The sequence below is a fragment of the Scyliorhinus canicula genome, chromosome 16, assembly GCF_902713615.1.
Source record: "Scyliorhinus canicula chromosome 16, sScyCan1.1, whole genome shotgun sequence".
Lineage (NCBI taxonomy): Eukaryota > Metazoa > Chordata > Chondrichthyes > Carcharhiniformes > Scyliorhinidae > Scyliorhinus > Scyliorhinus canicula.
In genome coordinates, this window is record NC_052161.1 from 1,267,066 (window position 1) to 1,290,518 (window position 23,453).

Consider the following 23,453-nt stretch of genomic DNA (forward strand, 5'->3'; position numbering starts at 1 on the left):
GTGGTGTTTTACACCAGGGAAACTGGCACAAAACGGTCACTGATTCCCCGTTTGCTGGGGGCTAGCAGGGAGACAGCTCGCCGTTCTAGCTGCCGTTACGGCCCTAAGCATTTCCAGTTCCGTGGCCGTGCATGCGCATGGCTGACTCAGCTCGCAGACCCGGACCGCAAAAGTAGTGTCCCCTTCGGCCGCTCGCGTTTCCACGGACCGCCCACCCACAGTGCCCACAGCCCCGGATATAGCCCTCCCCCGACTGTGGCATTGCCTGACTGAGTCCGCAGCCGCCACGCTAAGTTCACGACAGGTGAGACCATGAGAGTCGCATGCCGGCGGGAACTCGGCCAGTTGATGGGCAGAGCATCGCGGGGCGGGCCTAGGGGTTGGGTGCTCTACGCTGCCTGGCTGCTAGCTCCCCCTGGAGCAGGGAATCCCGGCGTAAAACACCACCGTTTTCACGCCGGCGTGGGGACTTTGTCTCCCAAACGGAGAAACCAGTTCAGAGAGATTCCTTCAGCTCAATATTTTCCAAGCTCTGATAAATAAAACAAAGTAATCTCTTTTCAAAAAATAAAAACAAAATACTATGGATGCTGGAAATTTGAAGTAAAAACAGAAAATGCTGGAACAACCAGGTAGGATTGACCGCATCTGTGGAGAGAAAAAGGTTTAACGTTTCGGATCTAAATGACCCTTCTGCAGTCCGACTGGGGATTGGGCAATGCGAGACCTGATCCTTCCAAATGAAGCCAGGCAAGTGGTCGAGGTGTCAGTGGGGGAGCATTTTGTGGATAGTGAGCGTAATTCTGTAAGGTTCAACATCACTATGGAAAGGAATAATGACAGTCCAGAAATCAAGTGTCTGAATTGGGGAAACGTCAATTTCAATATCATTAGACAGGATCTGGCAAACGTAAACTGGGAAATGCTACTTGCAGGTAAACCTACATTTGGAAAGTGGGAGTCTTTTAAAAGTGAAGTAGTGAGAGTTCAGGGTCAACGTGTTCCTCTCAGAGTGAAGGACAAGGATGGCAAGTCCAGGGAACCCGGGGTGTCCAGGGATATTGAGTGCTTGATAAAGAAAAGCATATGGTAGGTACAGAGAAGTAAATCAGGGAGGGCCCTTCAGGCGTATAGTGTGTGTGGGGAGGGGGGGCTTAAAATATCAATTAGGAGGGCAAAGAGGGGTCACAAAATATCATTAGCAAAGAGGATTAAGGAAAACCCCAAGACATTTTCTAAACATATTAAGAGCAAGAGGACGACCAGGGAAAGAGTGCGGCCCATTAGGGAATAAAAGGACAGTCGGTGTGTGGATCCAGAGGATGTGGGCGAGGTCTTAAATTAATATTTTTCAACTCTATTCACTAAAGAGAAAGATATGGTAGCTGGAGATTTCAGTTGGGACAGTGAAGTTCCAGAGCACGTTAAGGTTAATCAGGATGAGGTAACAGATGTTTTAGAGACCATAAAGGTGCATAAATCCCCAGGGCCTGATGAGATGTATCCCAGGCTGCAATGGGATGAGATTGCTGGGGCCCTGACGGAGAAATTTAAAACTTCGCTGGCCACAGGTGAAGTGCCAGATGTCTGGAGGATAGCTGATACCTTATTCAAGAAGGGCTGCAGGGAGAAGCCATGTAATTACAGGCCAGTTAGTCTAACGTCAGTGGGAGGGAAATTATTGTAAACATTTCTGAGGGACAGGATTAATCAACACTTGGAAAGGCAGGGATTGATCCAGGATCATCAGCACGGATTTGTTGGTAGGAGATCCTGGCTAACTAATTGTGTTTTTTGAAAAGTTAACTAAATATATTGATGTGGTTTCCATGGACTTCAGTAAGGCCGTTGACAAGGTCCCACATGGAAGGCTGGTCCAAAAGGTTACAGCCCATGGGATCCAAGGCAAGTTGGAAAATGTGATCCAAAGTTGTCTTGTTAATAGGAGGCAAAGGGTGGGGTGGGGGTTGTTTTTGTGATTGGAAGCCAGGGACCAGCGGAGTACCACACGGATCGGTGCTGGGACCCTTGCTGTTTGTTATATACATTAACCATCTGGATGTGAATGTAGACGGTATAAACAGTCAATTTGCAGATGACATGAATGCTGATGGTGTTGTTGATAGTGAGGAGGATAGTTTTAGGCTACAGACAGATATTGTTCAGCTGGTAAATTTGGCAGAGCAATGGTAGATGGAATTTAATCCTGATAAGTGTGAGGTCTAATAAGGGTAGGGTAGACACAATGAACGGCAGATCCGAGGGAGTAAAGGACCCTGGTGTACTAGCCCATGGATCCCTGAAGGTGGCAGCACAGGTAGATAGGGTGGTGAAGACGGATTGCTTGCCTTCATTAGCCGGGGCATAGAATATAGAAGCAGGGAGATCTTGGTACAACATTATAAAACATTGGTTGGCCACAGATGGAATATTGTGAGCAGTTCTGGTCACACCATTGGAAGGATATGATTGCACTGGAGGGAGTGCAAGGGAGATTCACCAGGATGTTGCCTGGGATGGAGAGTTTCAGCGATGAGGAGAGGCTGGATAGGCTGGGTTTGTTTTCCCCAGCGCAGAGGAGGCTGAGGGGGGTCTGATAGAAGTTTACAAAATTATGAGAGGCAGAGATAGAGTAGGAAGTACAAATCTTTTCCCCATGGCAGCACGGTAGCATTGTGGATAGCGCAATCGCTTCACAGCTCCAGGGTCCCAGGTTCGATTCTGGCTTGGGTCACTGTCTGTGCGGAGTCTGCACATCCTCCCCGTGTGCGCGTGGGTTTCCTCCGGGTGCTCTGGGTTCCTCCCACACTCCAAAGATGTGCAGGTTAGGTGGATTGGCCATGATAAATTGCCCTTAGTGTCCAAAATTGCCCTTAGTGTTGGGTGGGGTTACTGGGTTATGGGGATAGGGTGGAGGTGTTGACCTTGGGTAGGGTGCTCTTTCCAAGAGCCGGTGCAGACTCGATGGGCCGAATGGCCTCCTTCTGCACTGTAAATTCTATGATCTATGATGGCAGAGGTGTCTAAGACCAGAGGACCTAGATTACGGGTGAGGATTAAATGGCTTGGAGGGGACTTGAGGAAACGTTTTCTCCCAGAGGGTGGTGGAAATATGGAAGGTGCTGCCTGAGAGGATGGTGGAGGCAGGAACTCTCACAACATTGAAGAAGCATCTGGACAAGCTCTTAAATCACCACAGCAGAGTGGGCAATGGACCAAGTGCTGGTAAATGGGATTAGTATAGATTGATGTGTGATGGTCAGCACAGACATGGTGGGCCAAAGGGCCTGCTTCTGGGGTTTAACACTCTACGACTGTTTTCTTTCTCATGTGTATGTTCTGTAAATATGTTGTGCATCAAATCAAAATGTCAGTTCTAAAATTAGCGACAGGCAGCTATTTAGAGACAGGATGCTTTCCAACAAGTGGTGGAAGCTTTCTTGTTGTATTCAAGGATATTCTTGCAAACAGTAACAAGCCAATTCCAGATCTTGTTGTTGTGTTTATTTTATCATGTTACAAAATTCCAGAAAAATACAGTGGAGAAAAGGCCCCTCGGCCCATCGAGTCTGCACCGCCGCATGGAAGGCACCTGATCTGCCAATCCCAAATCCATTTGCCAGCACTTTGCCCACAGCCTTGAATATAAAGACGTACCAAGTGCTGATCCAGGTACTTGTTAAAGGATGTGAGGCAACCCGCCTCTTCCACCCTCCCAGGCAGTGCGTTCCAGACCATCACCACCCTCTGGGTCAAAAGGTTTTTCCTCAAATCCCCTCCGAATCTCCCGCCCCTCATCTATAACTTTTGTGCCCTAGTAACTGACCCTTCAACTAAGGGGAATAGCTGTTCCCTATCCACCTTTATATGTCCATGCCCCACATAATCCTGTACACCTCGATCAGGTCACCTCTCAGTTTTCTCTGCTCCAGCGAAAACAACCCAAGTCTATCCAACCTCTCTTCATAAATGTTCCACCCCAGGCACCATCCTGGTGAAACGTACCCTCTCCAGTGCAATCACATCCTTCCTATAATGTGCCGACCAGAACTACTTTTACCATCTAGACATTTCTCATATCCCCTCTTTGCTCTCCTAATATTTCTTAAGTTCCATCCTACACTTTCTTTACTCCACTAATACCTATGTTGATTTGCTCCCTTTGTAGTTATTAAAGGTCTCTATCTTCCTTCTCATTGTATCCTGAATATCTCTACTCATCCATGGTTCTCTGGGCTTGTTACTCCTTCCTAAAAGTTTAAATATTTTAATAACCTTTCATGTTTCATTGAATTCTAAATACATTAGCTGTAGGTTGAAATATTCCAGTCCGAATATCCATTATAAACTTGAAAATGAATTTAAGTTAAAAATAAGTCATGACAATTCAAATTAATTCACCAAACATACAATTAAATCTGAGAGCAGTGAAAAGGTGCTTTTTAGACACAGGGCTTTCCTTGATTTAGGAATTAAATGTCTGTAAGGAGGGAAATACATTATTATTCCTCATAAATCTGTAAAGTCAGATTACACAAGATACAATGTCCTAAAATTAGTAGGAAAGGCTTGCCTAAAGGAACTAGTGTGAATCACTGAGCTACAAAACACCAAGAATTGAAGAATTGCTAACACTACTCACTGAGGGATAATCTCGCACCAAAATTAGAAATTCATCAAAAAACCATTTCGTCCAAAATAAAATTCGACATCTTATACAACTGATATTACAATTTCACAGGGCCGAGGATCCGGGTTCGATTCCGGGTCTCCGTCCGTGTGAAGTTTGCACATTCTCCCAGTATCTGCGTGGGTCTCACCCCCACAACCCAAAACAATGTGCAGAGTAGGTGGATTGACCACGCTAAATTGCCTCTTAATCGGGTAAAAGAAATTGGGGACTAAATAAAGACATTACAATTAATGATAAAGAAAAGTAATCAGCAATCAGACTCTTACCTGAGGTATCTCATTTCTTCATTGTTTTTGTCATTATCTGTAACAATTTTTGATGTTGTCACTTTTACCTCCACACCATCCACCATAAACTTCCGAGTTTTCTTCAATGTTTTTTTCTGTTGTCTCAATTCCTGATAAGTTACCATGAATCAAGAAACAAATGAGCAAAAATCACAAACCAGCCGCTACATCAGAGCCCGTGCCGCCCGTCTGCTGTGCTGGTCGCCAGGCTGCCAGTCCACCGGTCCCTGCATCGTCCATCTGCTATACCGACCCCCACGCCACAACCTCGCTGCGCTGGTCCCCACGCTGCCCACCCCCTGCACCAGTCCCCTCTCTGGCAGCCCCCTGCACCAGTCCCCTCTCTGACAGCCCCCTGCACCAGTCCCCACGCTGCCCACCCCCTGCACCAGTCCCCTCTCTGACCGCCCCCTGCACCGGTCCCCTCTCCTCCTGCCCCCTGCACCAGGCCCCTCTCTGACAGCCCCCTGCACCAGTCCCCTCTCTGACAGCCCCCTGCACCAGTCCCCTCTCTGACAGCCCCCTGCACCAGTCCCCTCTCTGACCGCCCCTGCACTGGTCCCCTCTCCTCCCGCCCCCTGCACTGGTCCCCTCTCCTCCCGCCCCCTGCACCAGGCCCCTCTCCTCCCGCACCCTGCACCGGTCCCCTCTCCTCCCGCCCCCTGCACCAGTCCCCTCTCTGACCACCCCCTGCACCAGTCCCCTCTCTGACCGCCCCCTGCACCAGTCCCCTCTCTGACCGCCCCTGCACTGGTCCCCACTCCTCCCGCCCCCTGCACCAGTCCCCTCTCCTCCCGCCCCCTGCACCAGTCCCCTCTCTGACCACCCCCTGCACCAGTCCCCTCTCTGACCGCCCCTGCACTGGTCCCCACTCCTCCCGCCCCCTGCACCAGTCCCCTCTCCTCCCGCCCCCTGCACCAGGCCCCTCTCTGACCACCCCCTGCACTGGTCCCCTCTCCTCCCGCTCCCTGCACCAGTCCCCTCTCCTCCCGCCCCCTGCACCAGGCCCCTCTCTGACAACCCCCTGCACCAGTCCCCTCTCCTCCCGCCCCCTGCACCGGTCCCCTCTCCTCCCGCACCCTGCACCAGTTCCCTCTCCTCCCGCCCCCTGCACCAGTCCCCTCTCCTCCCGCCCCCTGCACCGGTCCCCTCTCCTCCCGCACCCTGCACCAGTCCCCTCTCTGACCGCCCCCTGCACCAGTCCCCTTTCCGCCCACCCCCTGCACCAGTCCCCTCTCTGACCGCCCCCTGCACCAATCCCCTCTCTGACCGCCCCCTGCAACAGTCCCCTCTCTGACCGCCCCCTGCACCAGTCCCCTCTCCTCCCGCCCCCTGCACCGGTCCCCTCTCCTCCCGCCCCCTGCACCAGTCCCCTCTCCTCCCGCCCCCTGCACCGGTCCCCTCTCCTCCCGCCCCCTGCACCAGGCCCCTCTCTGACCGCCCCTGCACTGGTCCCCTCTCCTCCCGCCCCCTGCACCAGTCCCCTCTCCTCCCGCCCCCTGCACCAGTCCCCTCTCTGACCACCCCCTGCACCGGTCCCCTCTCCTCCCGCCCCCTGCACCGGTCCCCTCTCCTCCCGCCCCCTGCACCGGTCCCCTCTCCTCCCGCCCCCTGCACCAGTCCCCTCTCCTCCCGCCCCCTGCACCAGTCCCCTCTCCTCCCGCCCCCTGCACCAGTCCCCTCTCTGACCGCCCCCTGCACCAGTCCCCTCTCTGACCGCCCCCTGCACCAGTCCCCTCTCTGACCGCCCCCTGCACCAGTCCCCTCTCTGACCGCCCCCTGCACCAGTCCCCTCTCTGACCGCCCCCTGCACCAGTCCCCTCTCTCACCGCCCCCTGCACCAGTCCCCTCTCTGACCGCCCCCTGCACCAGTCCCCTCTCTGACCGCCCCCTGCACCAGTCCCCTCTCTGACCGCCCCCTGCGCCAGTCCCCCACATCACCCACCCACTGCGCTACCCGCCCCACCCCTCCCATCGCCCGCCCCATTAGCAATTAGGAATTAGCAATGCATTGATTTGCTTGTAGGGTGGGTTATGTAGTTTCTTAGAACAGCTACTTCTGGAGCCAATCAGAGGGCAGGTTATAGTATACCTGGTATTGTGCAATTAGATGGGATTGATTAATAATCTCTCACAACTATGTCGCAAACAGTTAAGGGAACAATTTCAGAATGCAAACTAGATGAATTCCAAAAAGTTAGGAAAACACCAGGGGACGGACCCACCATCCGGGGTAACTAGAAAGGTTAAAGAAAGTATCAAACTTAAAGAAAAAGCACATAGTTGTACAAAGACGGACGGCAGGTCAGAAGATTGGACAGAATAGGAAGAAGAGCAGTGGACGACTAAAAGGAGGGGAAAATTAGAATAGGAGACATACAAAAACAGATAGTAAGAGTTTTTATAAATATTTTAAAAAGAAAAACTGTCTGTGTGGAGTCTACACGTTCTCCCCATGTCTTTGTGGGTTTCCTCCGGATGCTGCAGTTTCCTCCCACAGCCCAAAGATGTACAGGTTAGATGGTAAATTGCTACGCTGCTCCTTAGTTAGGTGAGGTTACGGAGTTACAGGGATTGGGCCTAGGTGGGGTGCTCTTTAAGAGGGTGGTTGCAGACTCGACGGGTGGAATGGCCTCCTTCTGCACTGTAGGGATTCTATGATTCTATGAAAGGTGATTTAGGAAGTAAGTCTGGAAAATTAATGATCGAAAACAAGGAACTGACAGATCGGCCTTCGCTAAAGGGAATACAAGTAATATCCCAGAAGCAGCTATATAATCAGTAAATGGGAGGGGAGGGAGGAACTCAAAATTACAATCATTAGAGAAGTGGCACAGAGAGAATCGTTGGAGTCGCGAGCTGACAAGTGCCCAGGTCCTGACAGCCTGCATCCTAGTTCTAAAAGTGGCTCGTGAGAAAGTTGGGACATTGCTTTTAATTTTATGAAACTCTCGAGATTTGCGGATGCTTCCATTAGATTGGAGGATATCAAATGTAACTGCATTATCAAAAGGTGAGGGAGGCAGAAAGCAGGAAGCTGCAGGTCAGTTAGCTTAACATCTGTCATAGAGAAAATGTTAGATGCAGAAGCAAATATGACAGGACATTTGGGTAAGTTGAAGGTTATCAGGCAGAGTCAACGTGGTTTTGTGAAAGGGAAATGATGTTTAACCAAATTATTGAAGTTCTTTGAGGAAGTGACTTGTACTGTGGATAAAGATAATGTACTTTCCAGAAAGCATTTGATAAAGTACCCACTCAAAGGTTATTGCGGAAAATAAAAGCTCTTGGTATAGGATGCAACATAATGACATAGACAGAATATTAACTGGCTAACAAGAAACAGAGAGTAGGTAAAAATTGGTCTTTTTCAGGTTGGCAAGATGTAATAAGTGATGTGCCACAGGATTAGTGCTGGGACCTCAACTGCTTACAATTTATATGAATGAACTCTACGAAGGGATGGATCGGATGGTTGCAAAATTTGCTGATGACACAAAAATAGGCAGGAGCGCAAGATGTGAAAAGGATGTCGGGAAGTTACAAAAAGATATAGATAGGTTAAAATGGGCAAAGATCTAGCAGGTGGAGTATAATGCAGAAAAATGTGAAACTGTCCATTTTGGCAGGAAGAATATAAAGAATCTTATTATCACAATTGTGAAATATTGCAGAGGGATCTGTTGTCTTCATGCATGAATCACAAAAGGCTAATATGCAGGTGTAGCAAGTAATTAGGAAAGCTAATAGATGGTTAACATTTATTGCGAAGGGAATTTAATACAAAAGTTGGGAGGTTATTCAGTCATATAAGTGAGACCACATCTGGAGTACTGTGTACATTACTGGTCTTCTTATTTAAGGAAGGATATAAATGCATTGGAAGCAGTTAAGTGAAGGTGGGGTTACTGGGTTATGGGGATAGGGTGGAGGAGTAGGATGCTCTTTCCAAGGGCCGGTGGAGACTTGATGGGCCGATGCACTTTAAATTCTATGATCATCTAATTAAATAATCTTGATCACAATTGCAACTTGCATTTAATGTAGGAAAGAAATCCAAGGTGCTTCTTTACCCACCCGCAAGAGATGTTATAAAAGGCAACTTGCTGAATGACGTCACGCCTCACATCTTCCCATGCAAAGTCTGTCTGCATCATCAGGTTTCACCTGGTTATCAGAGTTAGAGCCTGGTGGAGGTGTGGCCCTCAATGCTGGCTTGCTCCTGACAATCAGTCGGAGGTGTGGCCCTCAATGCTGGCTTGCTCCTGACAATCAGTCGGAGGTGTGGCCCTCAATGCTGGCTTGCTCCTGACAATCAGTCGGAGGTGTGGCCCTCAATGCTGGCTTGCTCCTGACAATCAGTCGGAGGTGTGGCCCTCAATGCTGGCTTGCTCCTGACAATCAGTCGGAGGTGTGGCCCTCAATGCTGGCTTGCTCCTGACAATCAGTCGGAGGTGTGGCCCTCAATGCTGGCTTGCTCCTGACAATCAGTCGGAGGTGTGGCCCTCAATGCTGGCTTGCTCCTGACAATCAGTCGGAGGTGTGGCCCTCAATGCTGGCTTGCTCCTGACAATCAGTCGCAGAGTGACAAAAGGCACAGGTACCTACCATCACCCATTCGACAAATAAACACGTTCCTGAGGTTTAGGATTGGGGTGGAGTCAGGGCCAGGCGGATGGCTCATGTGGAAAATAACGCAGCAAATTGTGTGGTGGGCTGAATGGCTCGTGTCTAAGTACAGAGCACGGATTCAATGTTCAGATATCAAAACTGAATATTGGAGGTCTGGGATAGGTCACCAACCTGAAGCATTTATCGCTGTTTCTCTCTTCACAGATGCTGCCCGACTTGCTGAGTATTCCCAGGGTTCAATCTTTTTATTTCAGATTTCCAGCATCAGCACTACTATGTTTTCATTATAGAATCAATCTACAGTGCAGAAGGCCATTCAGTCCATCGAGTCTGCACCGGCCCTTGGAAAGAGCTCCCTACTTAAGCCCAAACCTCCACCCTATCACCGTAACCCAGTCCCCCACCTAACCTTTGGACACTAAGGTAATTTATCATGGCCAATCCACCTAACCTGCACATCTTTGGACTGTGGGGGGAAACCGGAGCACCCGGAGGAAACCCACGCAGACATGGGGAGAACGTGCAGACTCCGTACAGACAGTGACTCAAGCTGGGAATCGAACCTGGGACCCTGGAGCTGTGAAGCAACCGTGCTAACCACTGTGCTACCATGCCGCCTTATGTTTTGATCCCTTGTTAGTGGAGATGGAATCCAAATCATAGAGGTTGTAGGGTTCACTAATAGCAACAACTGGTGACATAACCAGAGCGGCTCACAGCACAGAACTGTAACACCCACGTTTATCACAATTAGAGTTAAGGCCCTGGGTCAGAATGTTGTGGATTGTAGCCCCAGGTTAGGACAGGAGTGAGGAACCTGTGGTGATATTCCAATGCAATACTAATTTTGATATTTTTGGTTTGGGTGAGAATTTAGATTGACATCTCATTTTCTCATTCAGGTAAATGTTAAAACTGTGAAAGGAAAATGGGTGGATTGGTATTCTGAAAACATGAGGACAAATGGCTGAAGAGCCTAATTCAACCCAACTAATCAAACATTCCAACAAAGGCCAATCATCACTTTGTCAACAATAACGAGCGATGGTCAGTCAGTGGCAGTCTTCTCTTCAAACTAAAAATTATTTGGAAAAGTTAGTTCTGCTTTTGGACTAGAGTCTGTTACCTGGAGTGATATGGATCCGGTCTCCTTGTTACGGGACAGGAAGCTGGAAATGGACAGGCTCAAGTCGATGCTGTTGTTATCGGCCATTGACCCGCTCCCAGAATCCGCATCTCGTTCTTTCTCTTTACCAATGCTCTTGGATTGAGCAGCTGGATCCACATTTTCCTTCATCTCCTCTGTGCTGACACTAATTTCAGGAATCATCTCCAGCTTTATGTCCTCTAGACTCCCATTTTTGGCTTCCTTCATTTTGCAAGGCATGGCCCCCTGTGTCTCATGTAACTCTCCATTCAGTATTACCCCTGCTGGGGAAGGGTTCATTGCACATTGAGCCTTGGCTTCTGTCTCTGAAGTGTCCCCTACATTTACACCACTCTCAGTTACAATGTCTACCTCAGGACCTCCTTCTGCTTGCATTGATTGTATAGCAGAGTTCACTTTGAGGCCGTCAGCCAGTTGCTCCTGCTTTGTTTCTTCATTGGGAAGTGGTGTGGTTACCGTTGGTTCTGCCATCTCCTGCTCTCTTTCCCCAGCAGTCACATCCAGCACTGCTTCAGTTACATCCTCTTTCGGTTGCAAACTGATCTCTGTTATGGTGGAAGCTTCTTCCTCCACTTTCACTGGCTCAGTCACAGACAAGGCCTCTGTCCGTTCAGTGTTGGCCGCTGCATTCCCTCTCTCAGTCTCTGGATGCTTCTCCCTCTCAGCCTCTCGTTCCTTTGGCTCTGTGACTGCCACTTGTTCTTCCTCACCAGTTGTATTTTCTTTCCCTTCTTCAGGTTCTCTAATATCTTTGTGTACCTCACCGTCCTTCGGATGTTCCTCAGCTCCTGGGGTTTCGACAGTCGGCTCCTCTGTCTCAGATTTCTCTTCAGGTGCCGTGGGTTTCCCAGGCTCAGCATTCAGGTCCTCACTACCTCCTGGCATCTCTTCATTACTGATGTCGGAAACATTGTTCTCCATCAACCTGTCACTTTCCGGCTTCTCTCCTTCGCTGGTGCCAATCCCCTCATCTGACAGCTTGTCACTGACCCTGTCCATGTTTTCCTCAACTGGCTCGGTCTCTGTTTTCTCAGAAACAGATTCAAGGGTTGACGGAGATTGGGAGAGTTTCTCGTCCTCGGAGCTGGCTGTGCTGATATCTGATGGGGCACGTTTATGTCCTGGCAAAGCCTGGAGGAAAATAGCAATAAACTCTTTTGTTGCTTATGCAGTTATACAGGTGCAGTTAATTTATTTTACAGCTCTATTCACAGCTAGTACTGTGCATGGAACAAAGATATTCCAAAACCGAGTCCACACCAGAGCAGAAAGACAGACATAGGACTGCCATTTATAAACGGGACGTCTGTACTCGCTGAGGTGCACTAGCTGAGTAGCTGCAAAGAGAAACATTCACGAGAGCCAGGTACCCACCATCTCAACTAGAAGATGGTGTTTGTCGAAAAACATAAGTGGAGAAAGATGGCCCTTGCTGTGTAAGTGGAGTTACTAAATACATAGAAAAATACACAGAAAACAGAAGCAGAGGCCATTCGGCCCTTTGAGCTTGCTCCGTCATTCATTATGATCGCGGCTGATCATCAAATTCAATACCCTGATCCCGCCTTCCCCCTCATATCCCCCGATCCCTTTATCCCCAAGAGCTATATCTAATTCCTTCTTGAAATTACACAACGTTTTGGCCTCAACTACTTTCTGTGGGAGTGAATTCCACAGATTCCCCGCTCTCTGGGTGAAGACATTTCTCCTCATCTCAGTCCTAAAAGGTTTACCTCTTATCCTCAAACTATGACCCCTAGTTCTGGAATTTTGTAAGTTTCTATGAGATCCCCACTCACTCTCTGAAAGCCAATGGATATAATCCTAACTGACTTAGTCTCTCCTCATATGACAGTCCCGCCATCCCAGGAATCAGCCTGGTAAACCTTCGCTGCATTCCCTCCATAGCAAGAACATCCTTCCTCAGATAAGGACACCAAAACTGCGCCCAATATTCCAGGTGTGGCCTCACCAATGCCCTATACAACTGCAGTAAAACATCCCCAATCTCTATTGCTGTACACAAATCCTCTCGCTATGAAGGCCAACATACCATTAGCCTTCTTTACTGCCCGCTGTATCTTGGCGCTTACTTGTGATACTTAATTAGTGAAGGAATGAAGCACATTCTCCCAGAACAAATCTATGGGACTGGTTTAGCACAGTGGGCTAAACAGCTGACTTGTAATGCAGAACAAGGCAGCAGCGTGGGTTCAATTCCCATACCGGCCTCCCCGGACAGGCGGCAGAATGTGGCGACTAGGGGCTTTTCACAGTAATTTCATTGAAGTCTACTTGTGACAATAAGCGATTATTATTATTCTCCCGTTCCCATGATAAAAAGTGCTGAGGAAGGTCACTTAGATCATCCAGCTCACTCCATTGTAAAATAATGTACTGTACCCTCTTTTTACATTCATTCAATAAATCCGGCTGATACTGGTATGGCCAGCATTTATTATCCATCCTTAACTGCCCTGGATAAGGTGATAGTGAGCCTCTTCCCTTGGGCCTCTGCAGTACACAGTGCTGTTACAGCAGAAATTCTGGGATTTTGAGGTGACGACAGTGAAGGATTGGCCATATATTTCCAAGTGTGTGGCAGGGAGGGGAACTTGCAGGTGGTGGTGTTCCCAGGCATGTACTGTTCTTGCTGGTAGAGGTTGCGGGTTTGGAAGGTGCTATTAAAGTAGGTTTGCCAAGTCTCTGCAGTGCATCTTGTAGATGGTATACACGATGTGTCAGTGATGGAGGGAGTGAATATTTAAGGTGGTGGGTGCAATGCCAATAGTGTGAGCTGTTTTAGTTTGGATGGTGACAAGCTTCCTGATTGTTGTTGGAGCTGCACTCTTTTCTTTGAAAGTAATCCATTGTTCAGTTCCCATTTTTCCTGCCAATCTTTGGCCCCAATAAATCGTCCCAGATCTCAATCTACCCCATTGAAGTTGGCTTTTCCCCAGTTAATATTTCTTGCTCTAGAGTGTTGTTATCCTTTTCCTTTGCTTCATGATACAATGATCACTGTCCCCTAAATGTTCTCCCACTGACACTTGACAACTTGGCCCACCTCATTCCCAGAACCAGGCCCAGCAGTGCCGCCTTTCTCAATGGACTGGACACATACTGCTGCCGAAAATTCTCCTGAGCACACTCTCGCAACTCGTCACCCTCTGTCCTTTACATCACCACTGCCTGTCTGCATCTGGATCATTAAAGTTCCCATTATAACTATTCTATTATTTTTGCACCTCAATGGAATTTGCTGCAGATTTGTTTCTCTACATCTTTCTCACCAGTTGGTGATCAATATATTGCACCGAGCAATATAATAGCACCTTTTCATCCCAGCACCTGTTGAATCCATGGGATTATATTGAATATACAGCACGGAGACAAGCCATCCTGAGCTACTTATTCTCCACTCGAGCTTCCTTCCAGCTTCCTTCATCTAAATCAATCATTGTATCCCTCTATTCCTCTCCCTGTTTGCTGAGATTCCCCTTAAATGCAGCAACATTGTTCACTGTGGTAGCGAGTTCCACTTTCTCACCCTGTTTTGGAAATTCTCCTGTCTCCTGAATTCCCTACGGGTGATTTGATAATTACCCCCCAATGAACAGAGGCTTTTGTTTCCATTTTAAAAGGCTGATGACATTCAGGTCCTAACAAATCCATGTTCTCTATCCGGTCAAGGTGCTTCACTTAATGACCTGGTTGGTGGGTGGTTGGGTTTGAGATCTGGCAAGATGATGCACTGGAGTAATGGACATAAAGCTGTGAAGCAAGCAAGCTAACCACTGCCCTGCCCTCCCGCCAAGGTTCAGATTACTGGTCATGATATCTGATACTCACTGCTGCGTTTTCGGAATCCTCCTCCTCTTCATCTTCCTTGCTCTCCTCAATCTCTTCTGTGACCTCTGCCTTTGCTTCTGCAATTAGCTCTCTCACTGGCTTACTGCTGTCAACATTCACCACAAACGGGTGCTGTAGAGAAAGAGGAGTAGATTTAGGAACAAATACTCAGACACGGTATTTCACAGACATCCAAAACCAGTGACCTCGAAAGGCAGGAGAAGGACAGCAGGTGCATTGGAACACAAACACCTATACGGTTCCTTCCATACCACACACCATCCTGACTGGTGAATTATATCATCATTCCTTCACTATTGATGCATACATCCAATGAATGCAAGGCCTAGGCTAATATCCAAGGCCACCAGGTCTCTGCCACTGAATCTTGAACTTCATGCATAACTGTGCTGCAACTGCACCAGTCTACAGTAGAGCATCCATTGAGAAAATAAAGAGATGTTGAGGCGCAATAGCATTCTCAAGGGTTGCTACACCACTTTGATGAAGTCATTTTAAACCTGGTTGAAGTTAGGCTTCAGCAAAAGACTGTTTACTTCTACAGAGCATAAAGGAATACTAGAATCTGAATTGCACAGCAGCCGATGGTCAAGTCTCAGGCAGAGACTTCCTCTGATTTATATCCCAGCTGGAATGTTGGATTTGTCTCTTCAAATGTCCACAGAATCGCAGCATTGTTATGGTGCAGAAGGAGGCCATTTGACCCATCCTGTCTGTACCTGCTCTCCAAAGGAGCATCATGACCGCGTGCCAGCCCCCTCACATTGTTTCTACACAATTATGGAAAGCCCTTTTGAATGCCTCACTTGAACCTGCCTCCACCACACTTCCACGCCGTGCATACCAGACCCCAACCACTCGCTGGGTGAAAATGTTTTTTCTTAATTCACATTTGCTTCTTTTGCAAATCACTTTAAATCTGTGCCCTCTCTTTCTTGATGGATCTGCTGTGCAATTCTAGAACATTCCGTTTAATTTCTTTGAACTCTCAGGCTTTGCTGTCATCAGACAACAAAAAAGCTGAACAATAAGCGTTCACTCTGGATTGGTACTGAAAAAGGGTCAGTGGGAATGGAATAAAAATGGAAAATGCGGAATATATTTCAATGGTTTCAGCGGCATCTAGGAATAGAACCAGAGTTAACATTTCATGTCTGATATCTTCCATTAGGGAGATGATGGTGCCGTGGTGATGTCATTGGACCAGAGGTACAGGTTAATGCTCCGGAGACATGGGTTCAAATCCCACCATGGGAGCTGGTGGAATCTGAATTCTGTTAATATGTCTGGGACTTTAAATCAGTAAGCGTTAATGGGGAATGGAACAGACTTCAGATCAGCATGGGGCAAAGGTTAATGAAGTGGACCGGGTTCAGAATCATTTGAGGTTGACATGAGGACTCTACACATTACATTGTTTGATGAACACGGTACATTTTCTCAGCACCAATGGTTTAGAATAACAAAGCACATTGCAAGCCTCTTACCCTAATGCAAACACACACACACACACCTGATAAACATGCTCGATACTCACAGATGCCTGGGGTCTTAGGCGAATACAGCATAGTCTAATAGACATGAAGTTGCTATTTTTCTTATGATCTTCGTGGAAGGAAAGATAGACTCCACAAAGCTGCCCCTGCACGTCCTTCAGCTGTTTCTCCCTGAATTCGCAATCTGCACACTCTCTGGCTGTACAGATATAGAGAGCAGCTGTTGCATTGCACAGAATGTGTGGCCCGTACACTGTGACAGGTCAATGAAGCTCCACGTGCACTCAGAACAGAACAGAATTCCGAGACGTTCCCTGTCGCTTCATTGGTAAAAATCCGATCCTGTCCAATCTGGCACTGCATCATAGAGATCAGGAAAGACAGACTCCAGCGTTACACTGATCTCTATTGGGACATCACAGTAAGCCTCAATACTGCTGAATTGAGTGACTGGATAATTGGCCAGGGTTCCCACACCTCATTATTATCTGGTGATAACTGCAAGAACTTGAGAATGTGCAGGTCGGCTGAGGTCCGCATCGGACCGCGGTCCGAGAACAGGATCGGACTCCGGTGTGAGAGCAGGATCGGACTGCGGTCCGAGCTGAGGACAGGATCGGACTGCGGTCCGAGCTGAGGACAGGATCGGACTGCGGTCCGAGCTGTGGACAGGATCGGACTGCGGTCAGAGGTGAGGACAGGATCGGACTGCGGTCCGAGCTGTGGACAGGATCGGACTGCGGTCCGAGCTGAGGACAGGATCGGACTGCGGTCCGAGCTGAGGACAGGATCGGACTGCGGTCCGAGCTGAGGACAGGATCGGACTGCGGTCCGAGCTGAGGACAGGATCGGACTGCGGTCCGAGCTGAGGACAGGATCGGACTGCGGTCTGAGCTGAGGACAGGATCGGACTGCGGTCCGAGCTGAGGACAGGATCGGACTGCGGTCTGAGCTGAGGACAGGATCGGACTGCGGTCAGAGGTGAGGACAGGATCGGACTGCTGTCTGACTGAGGACAGGATCGGACTGCGGTCCGAGCTGAGGACAGGATCGGACTGCGGTCCGAGCTGTGGACAGGATCGGACTGTGGTCAGAGGTGAGGACAGGATCGGACTGTGGTCAGAGCTGAGGACAGGATCGGACTGCGGTCCGAGATGAGGACAGGATCGGACTGCGGTCCGAGCTGTGGACAGGATCGGACTGCGGTCCGAGATGAGGACAGGATCGGACTGCCGTCCGAGATGAGGACAGGATCGGACTGCGGTCCGAGCTGTGGACAGGATCGGACTGCGGTCCGAGCTGTGGACAGGATCGGACTGTGGTCAGAGGTGAGGACAGGATCGGACTGCTGTCTGACTGAGGACAGGATCGGACTGCGGTCTGAGCTGAGGACAGGATCGGGCTGAGGACAGGATCGGGCTGCGGTCCGAGCTGAGGACAGGATCGGACTGCGGTCCGAGCTGAGGACAGGATCGGACTGCGGCCCGAGCTGAGGACAGGATCGGACTGCGGTCCGAGCTGAGGACAGGATCGGACTGCGGTCCGAGCTGAGGACAGGATCGGACTGCGGTCCGAGCTGAGGACAGGATCGGACTGCGGTCCGAGCTGAGGACAGGATCGGACTGCGGTCCGAGGACAGGATCGGACTGCGGTCCGAGCTGAGGACAGGATCGGACTGCGACCGATTTGAGGACAGGATCGGACTGCGGTCCGAGCCGAGGACAGGATCGGACTGCGGTCCGAGGACAGGATCGGACTGCGGTGGGAGCCGAGGACAGGATCGGACTGCGGTCCGAGCTGAGGACAGGATCGGACTGCGGTCCGAGCTGAGGACAGGATCGGACTGCGGTCCGAGCTGAGGACAGGATCGGACTGCGGTCTGAGCCGAGGACAGGATCGGACTGCGGTCCGAGCTGAGGACAGGATCAGTCTGCGGTCCGAGCTGAGGACAGGATCGGACTGCGGTCCGAGCTGAGGACAGGATCGGACTGCGGTCCGAGCTGAGGACAGGATCGGACTGCGGTCCGAGCTGAGGACAGGATCGGACTGCGGTCCGAGCTGAGGACAGGATCGGACTGCGGTCTGAGCTGAGAACAGGATCGGACTCCGGTGTGAGAGCAGGATCGGACTGCGGTCCGAGCCGAGGACAGGATCGGACTGCGGTCCGAGCTGAGGACAGGATCGGACTGCGGTCCGAGCTGAGGACAGGATCGGACTGCGGTCCGAGCTGAGGACAGGATCGGACTGCGGTCCGAGCTGAGGACAGGATCGGACTGCGGTCCGAGCTGTGGACAGGATCGGACTGCGGTCGGAGCTGAGGACAGGATCGGACTGCGGTCCGAGCTGAGGACAGGATCGGACTGCTGTCTGACTGAGGACAGGATCGGACTGCGGTCCGAGCTGAGGACAGGATCGGACTGCGGTCCGAGCTGAGGACAGGATCGGACTGCGGTCTGAGCTGAGGACAGGATCGGACTGCTGTCTGACTGAGGACAGGATCGGACTGCGGTCTGAGCTGAGGACAGGATCGGACTGCTGTCTGACTGAGGACAGGATCGGACTGCGGTCCGAGCCGAGGACAGGATCGGACTGCGGTCTGAGCTGAGGACAGGATCGGACTGCGGTCCGAGCTGAGGACAGGATCGGACTGCGGTCCGAGCTGAGGACAGGATCGGACTGCGGTCCGAGCTGAGGACAGGATCGGACTCCGGTGTGAGAGCAGGAACGTACTGCGGTCCGAGCTGAGGACAGGATCGGACTGTGGTCAGAGGTGAGGACAGGATCGGACTGCGGTCCGAGCTGAGGACAGGATCGGACTGCGGTCCGAGCTGAGGACAGGATCGGACTGCGGTGGGAGCCGAGGACAGGATCGGACTGCGGTCCGAGCTGAGGACAGGATCGGACTGCGGTCCGAGCTGAGGACAGGATCGGACTGCGGTCCGAGCTGTGGACAGGATCGGACTGCGGTCCGAGCTGTGGACAGGATCGGACTGTGGTCAGAGGTGAGGACAGGATCGGACTGCTGTCTGACTGAGGACAGGATCGGACTGCTGTCTGACTGAGGACAGGATCGGACTGCGGTCCGAGCTGAGGACAGGATCGGACTGCGGTCCGAGCTGTGGACAGGATCGGACTGCGGTCCGAGCTGTGGACAGGATCGGACTGTGGTCAGAGGTGAGGACAGGATCGGACTGCGGTCAGAGGTGAGGACAGGATCGGACTGCGGTCCGAGCCGAGGACAGGATCGGACTGCGGTCCGAGCCGAGGACAGGATCGGACTGCGGTCCGAGCTGAGGACAGGATCGGACTGCTGTCTGACTGAGGACAGGATCGGACTGCGGTCCGAGCTGAGGACAGGATCGGACTGCGGTCCGAGCTGAGGACAGGATCGGACTGCGACCGATTTGAGGACAGGATCGGACTGCGGTCCGAGCTGAGGACAGGATCGGACTGCGGTCCGAGCTGAGGACAGGATCGGACTGCGGTGGGAGCCGAGGACAGGATCGGACTGCGGTCCGAGGACAGGATCGGACTGCGGTGGGAGCCGAGGACAGGATCGGACTGCGGTCCGAGCTGAGGACAGGATCGGACTGCGGTCAGAGGTGAGGACAGGATCGGACTGCGGTCCGAGCCGAGGACAGGATCGGACTGCGGTCCGAGCTGTGGACAGGATCGGACTGCGGTCCGAGCTGAGGACAGGATCGGACTGCGGTGGGAGCTGAGGACTGGATCGGACTGCGGTCCGAGCTGAGGACAGGATCGGACTGCGGTCGGAGCTGAGGACAGGATCGGACTGCGGTCCGAGCTGTGGACAGGATCGGACTGCGGTCCGAGCTGAGGACAGGATCGGACTGCGGTCCGAGCTGAGGACAGGATCGGACTGCGGTCCGAGCTGAGGACAGGATCGGACTGCGGTCCGAGCTGAGGACAGGATCGGACTGCGGTCTGAGCTGAGGACAGGATCGGACTGCGGTCCGAGCTGAGGACAGGATCGGACTGCGGTCCGAGCTGAGGACAGGATCGGACTGCGGTCCGAGCTGAGGACAGGATCGGACTGCGGTCCGAGCTGAGGACAGGATCGGACTGCGGTCCGAGCTGTGGACAGGATCGGACTGCGGTCCGAGCTGTGGACAGGATCGGACTGTGGTCAGAGGTGAGGACAGGATCGGACTGCTGTCTGACTGAGGACAGGATCGGACTGCGGTCCGAGCTGAGGACAGGATCGGACTGCGGTCCGAGCCGAGGACAGGATCGGACTGCGGTCCGAGCTGAGGACAGGATCGGACTGCGGTCCGAGCTGAGGACAGGATCGGACTGCGGTGGGAGCCGAGGACAGGATCGGACTGCGGTCCGAGGACAGGATCGGACTGCGGTGGGAGCCGAGGACAGGATCGGACTGCGGTCCGAGCTGAGGACAGGATCGGACTGCGGTCCGAGCTGAGGACAGGATCGGACTGCGGTCCGAGCTGAGGACAGGATCGGACTGCGGTCCGAGCTGAGGACAGGATCGGACTGCGGTCCGAGCTGAGGACAGGATCGGACTGCTGTCTGACTGAGGACAGGATCGGACTGCAGTACGAGGCCAGGATCGGACTCTGGGCACGCCCACAGTATCGAGAACGGGTTCACCCACAGTATCGAGAGCGGGTACCCCCACAGTATCGAGTGCCGGTACACCCACAGTGTCGAGAGCGGGTACATCCACAGTATCGAGTGCCGGTACACCCACAGTATCGAGAGCGGGTACACCCACAGTGTCGAGAGCGGGTACACCCACAGTATCGAGAGCGGGTACACCCACAGTATCGAGAGCGGGTACACCCACAGTATCGAGTGCGGGTACGCCCACAGTATCGAGAGCGGGTACACCCACAGTATCGAGAGCGGGTACACCTACAGTATCGAGAGCGGGTACCCCCACAGTATCGAGTGCCGGTACACCCACAGTATCGAGTGCCGGTACACCCACAGTATCGAGAGCGGGTACACCCACAGTATCGAGAGCGGGTACACCCACAGTATCGAGAGCGGGATAACGCACAGTATCGAGAGCGGGTACACCCACAGTATCGAGAGCGGGTACGCCCACAGTATCGAGAGCGGGTACACTCACAGTATCGAGAGCGGGTACACCCACAGTATCGAGAGCGGGATAACGCACAGTATCGAGAGCGGGTACGCCCACAGTATCGAGAGCGGGTACACTCACAGTATCGAGAGCGGGTACACCCACAGTATCGAGAGCGGGATAACGCACAGTATCGAGAGCGGGTACACCCACAGTATCGAGAGCGGGTACACCCACAGTATCGAGAGCGGGTACACCCACAGTATCGAGAGCGGGTACGCCCACAGTATCGAGAGCGGGTACACTCACAGTATCGAGAGCGGGTACACCCACAGTATCGAGAGTGGGTACACCCACAGTATCGAGAGCGGGTACACCCACAGTATCGAGAGCGGGTACACCTACAGTATCGAGTGCGGGTACACCCACAGTATCGAGTGCCGGTACACCCACAGTATCGAGAGCGGGTACACACACAGCATTGAGAGCGGGTACACACACAGTATCGAGAGCGGGTACACCAACAGTATCGAGAGCGGGATAACGCACAGTATCGAGAGCGGGTACACCCACAATGTTGACATTTTGATAAAATTGAGTGTGTTACTTGGCCATTTCAGAGGTGGTCAAGAACTATATCACATTGCTGTGGATCTGGAGTCACATGTAGGCCAGACCAGGTAAGGACGGCAGATTTCCTTCCCTAAAACATTAGTAAACCAGATGAGGTTTTGTGACAATTCAATAGTTTCATGGTTAGTATTACTGAGACTAGTTTTTTTATTCCAGATTTATTAATTAATTGAGTTGAAATTCTCTCAGTTGTCCCTGTGGATTTGAGCTCCTTTCTCCAGAGCATTGCTATGGGCCTCCGGATTACTCGCCAATGTTCTCATTTTGCCGCCATTTCCTACCTGAAAAAGTCAGCTAATAAAATTGGACTGCTCCGTGTAGGGTCTTTGGCCCTCCTAGCTGCATATTTACCAATCAGGATGGTCACAATAGTATCTCAACAGTGATTTGTTCAGCACCCGCTCTCCAGCTTCACTGGTACAAGTCAGAATGTGAAGATGGCTCCATTCACAGGTTAAATCCTCACCTGTAGCAGCTGCTGGCATGACCACCTGACCTCAACATTCTTCTCCAATGCCTTCCTCAGGAAATCGCTGAATTCAGGAGACCTACATCGAGAAACAGCAAACACTGAATATTATAAGAGACTTAGAGAACACCTGGTCACAGTTCTCATAAACATGTCAAGTGCTGTTATGTAGGCTGATATAGATGTTAGTGTGCACAATGAGAAGTCATAAATGACGATAAAACAAATGACCCTAAAAAGCAATAATTACAGGGTCTAGGAATGGGAAACAAGAAGAGAAACAGGCAGTAAATCAGTCAGTAACTGGTGTCCAACTCCAACAAAGCGTTACACGTGAAACATCAATTCTGTCTTTTCTCGGCACAGAAGATAACTGACATCATGAGAATTTCCAGCATCTGTTTGAGTGATGCTGATGTTGGAGTGTTGCTGATGTTGGAGTGATGCTGATGTTGGAGTGATGCTGATGTTGGAGTGATGCTGATGTTGGAGTGATGCTGATGTTGGAGTGATGCTGATGTTGGAGTGATGCTGATGTTGGAGTGATGCTGATGTTGGAGTGATGCTGATGTTGGAGTGATGCTGATGTTGGAGTGATGCTGATGTTGGAGTGATGCTGATGTTGGAGTGATGCTGATGTTGGAGTGATGCTGATGTTGGAGTGATGCTGATGTTGGAGTGATGCTGATGTTGGAGTGATGCTGATGTTGGAGTGATGCTGATGTTGGAGTGATGCTGATGTTGGAGTGATGCTGATGTTGGAGTGATGATGATGTTGGAGTGTTGCTGATGTTGGAGTGATGCTGATGTTGGAGTGATGCTGATGTTTGAGTGATGCTGATGTTTGAGTGATGCTGATGTTGGAGTGATGCTGATGTTGGAGTGATGCTGATGTTTGAGTGATGCTGATGTTGGAGTGATGCTGATGTTGGAGCGATGCCGATGTTGGAGTGATGCCGATGTTGGAGTGATGCTGATGTTGGAGTGATGCTGATGTTGGAGTGATGCCGATGTTGGAGTGTTGCTGATGTTGGAGTGATGCTGATGTTTGAGTGATGCTGATGTTGGAGTGATGCTGATGTTGGAGTCATGCTGATGTTGGAGTCATGCTGATGTTTGAGTGATGCTGATGTT

The 23,453-nt window shown here is 51.1% G+C and overlaps 1 protein-coding gene across 1 annotated transcript in view; it reads right to left on the reverse strand.

The window, feature by feature from the left end:
• The window catches only part of slka (STE20-like kinase a), a 117,641-nt gene that overhangs the window by 66,664 nt on the left and 27,524 nt on the right, over nucleotides 1–23,453 (reverse strand). The window contains 4 exon segments of the mRNA XM_038822191.1: nucleotides 4,960–5,090; nucleotides 10,739–11,911; nucleotides 14,633–14,764; nucleotides 22,317–22,398. Of these exon segments, the coding sequence (XP_038678119.1) occupies nucleotides 4,960–5,090; nucleotides 10,739–11,911; nucleotides 14,633–14,764; nucleotides 22,317–22,398 (1,518 nt within the window).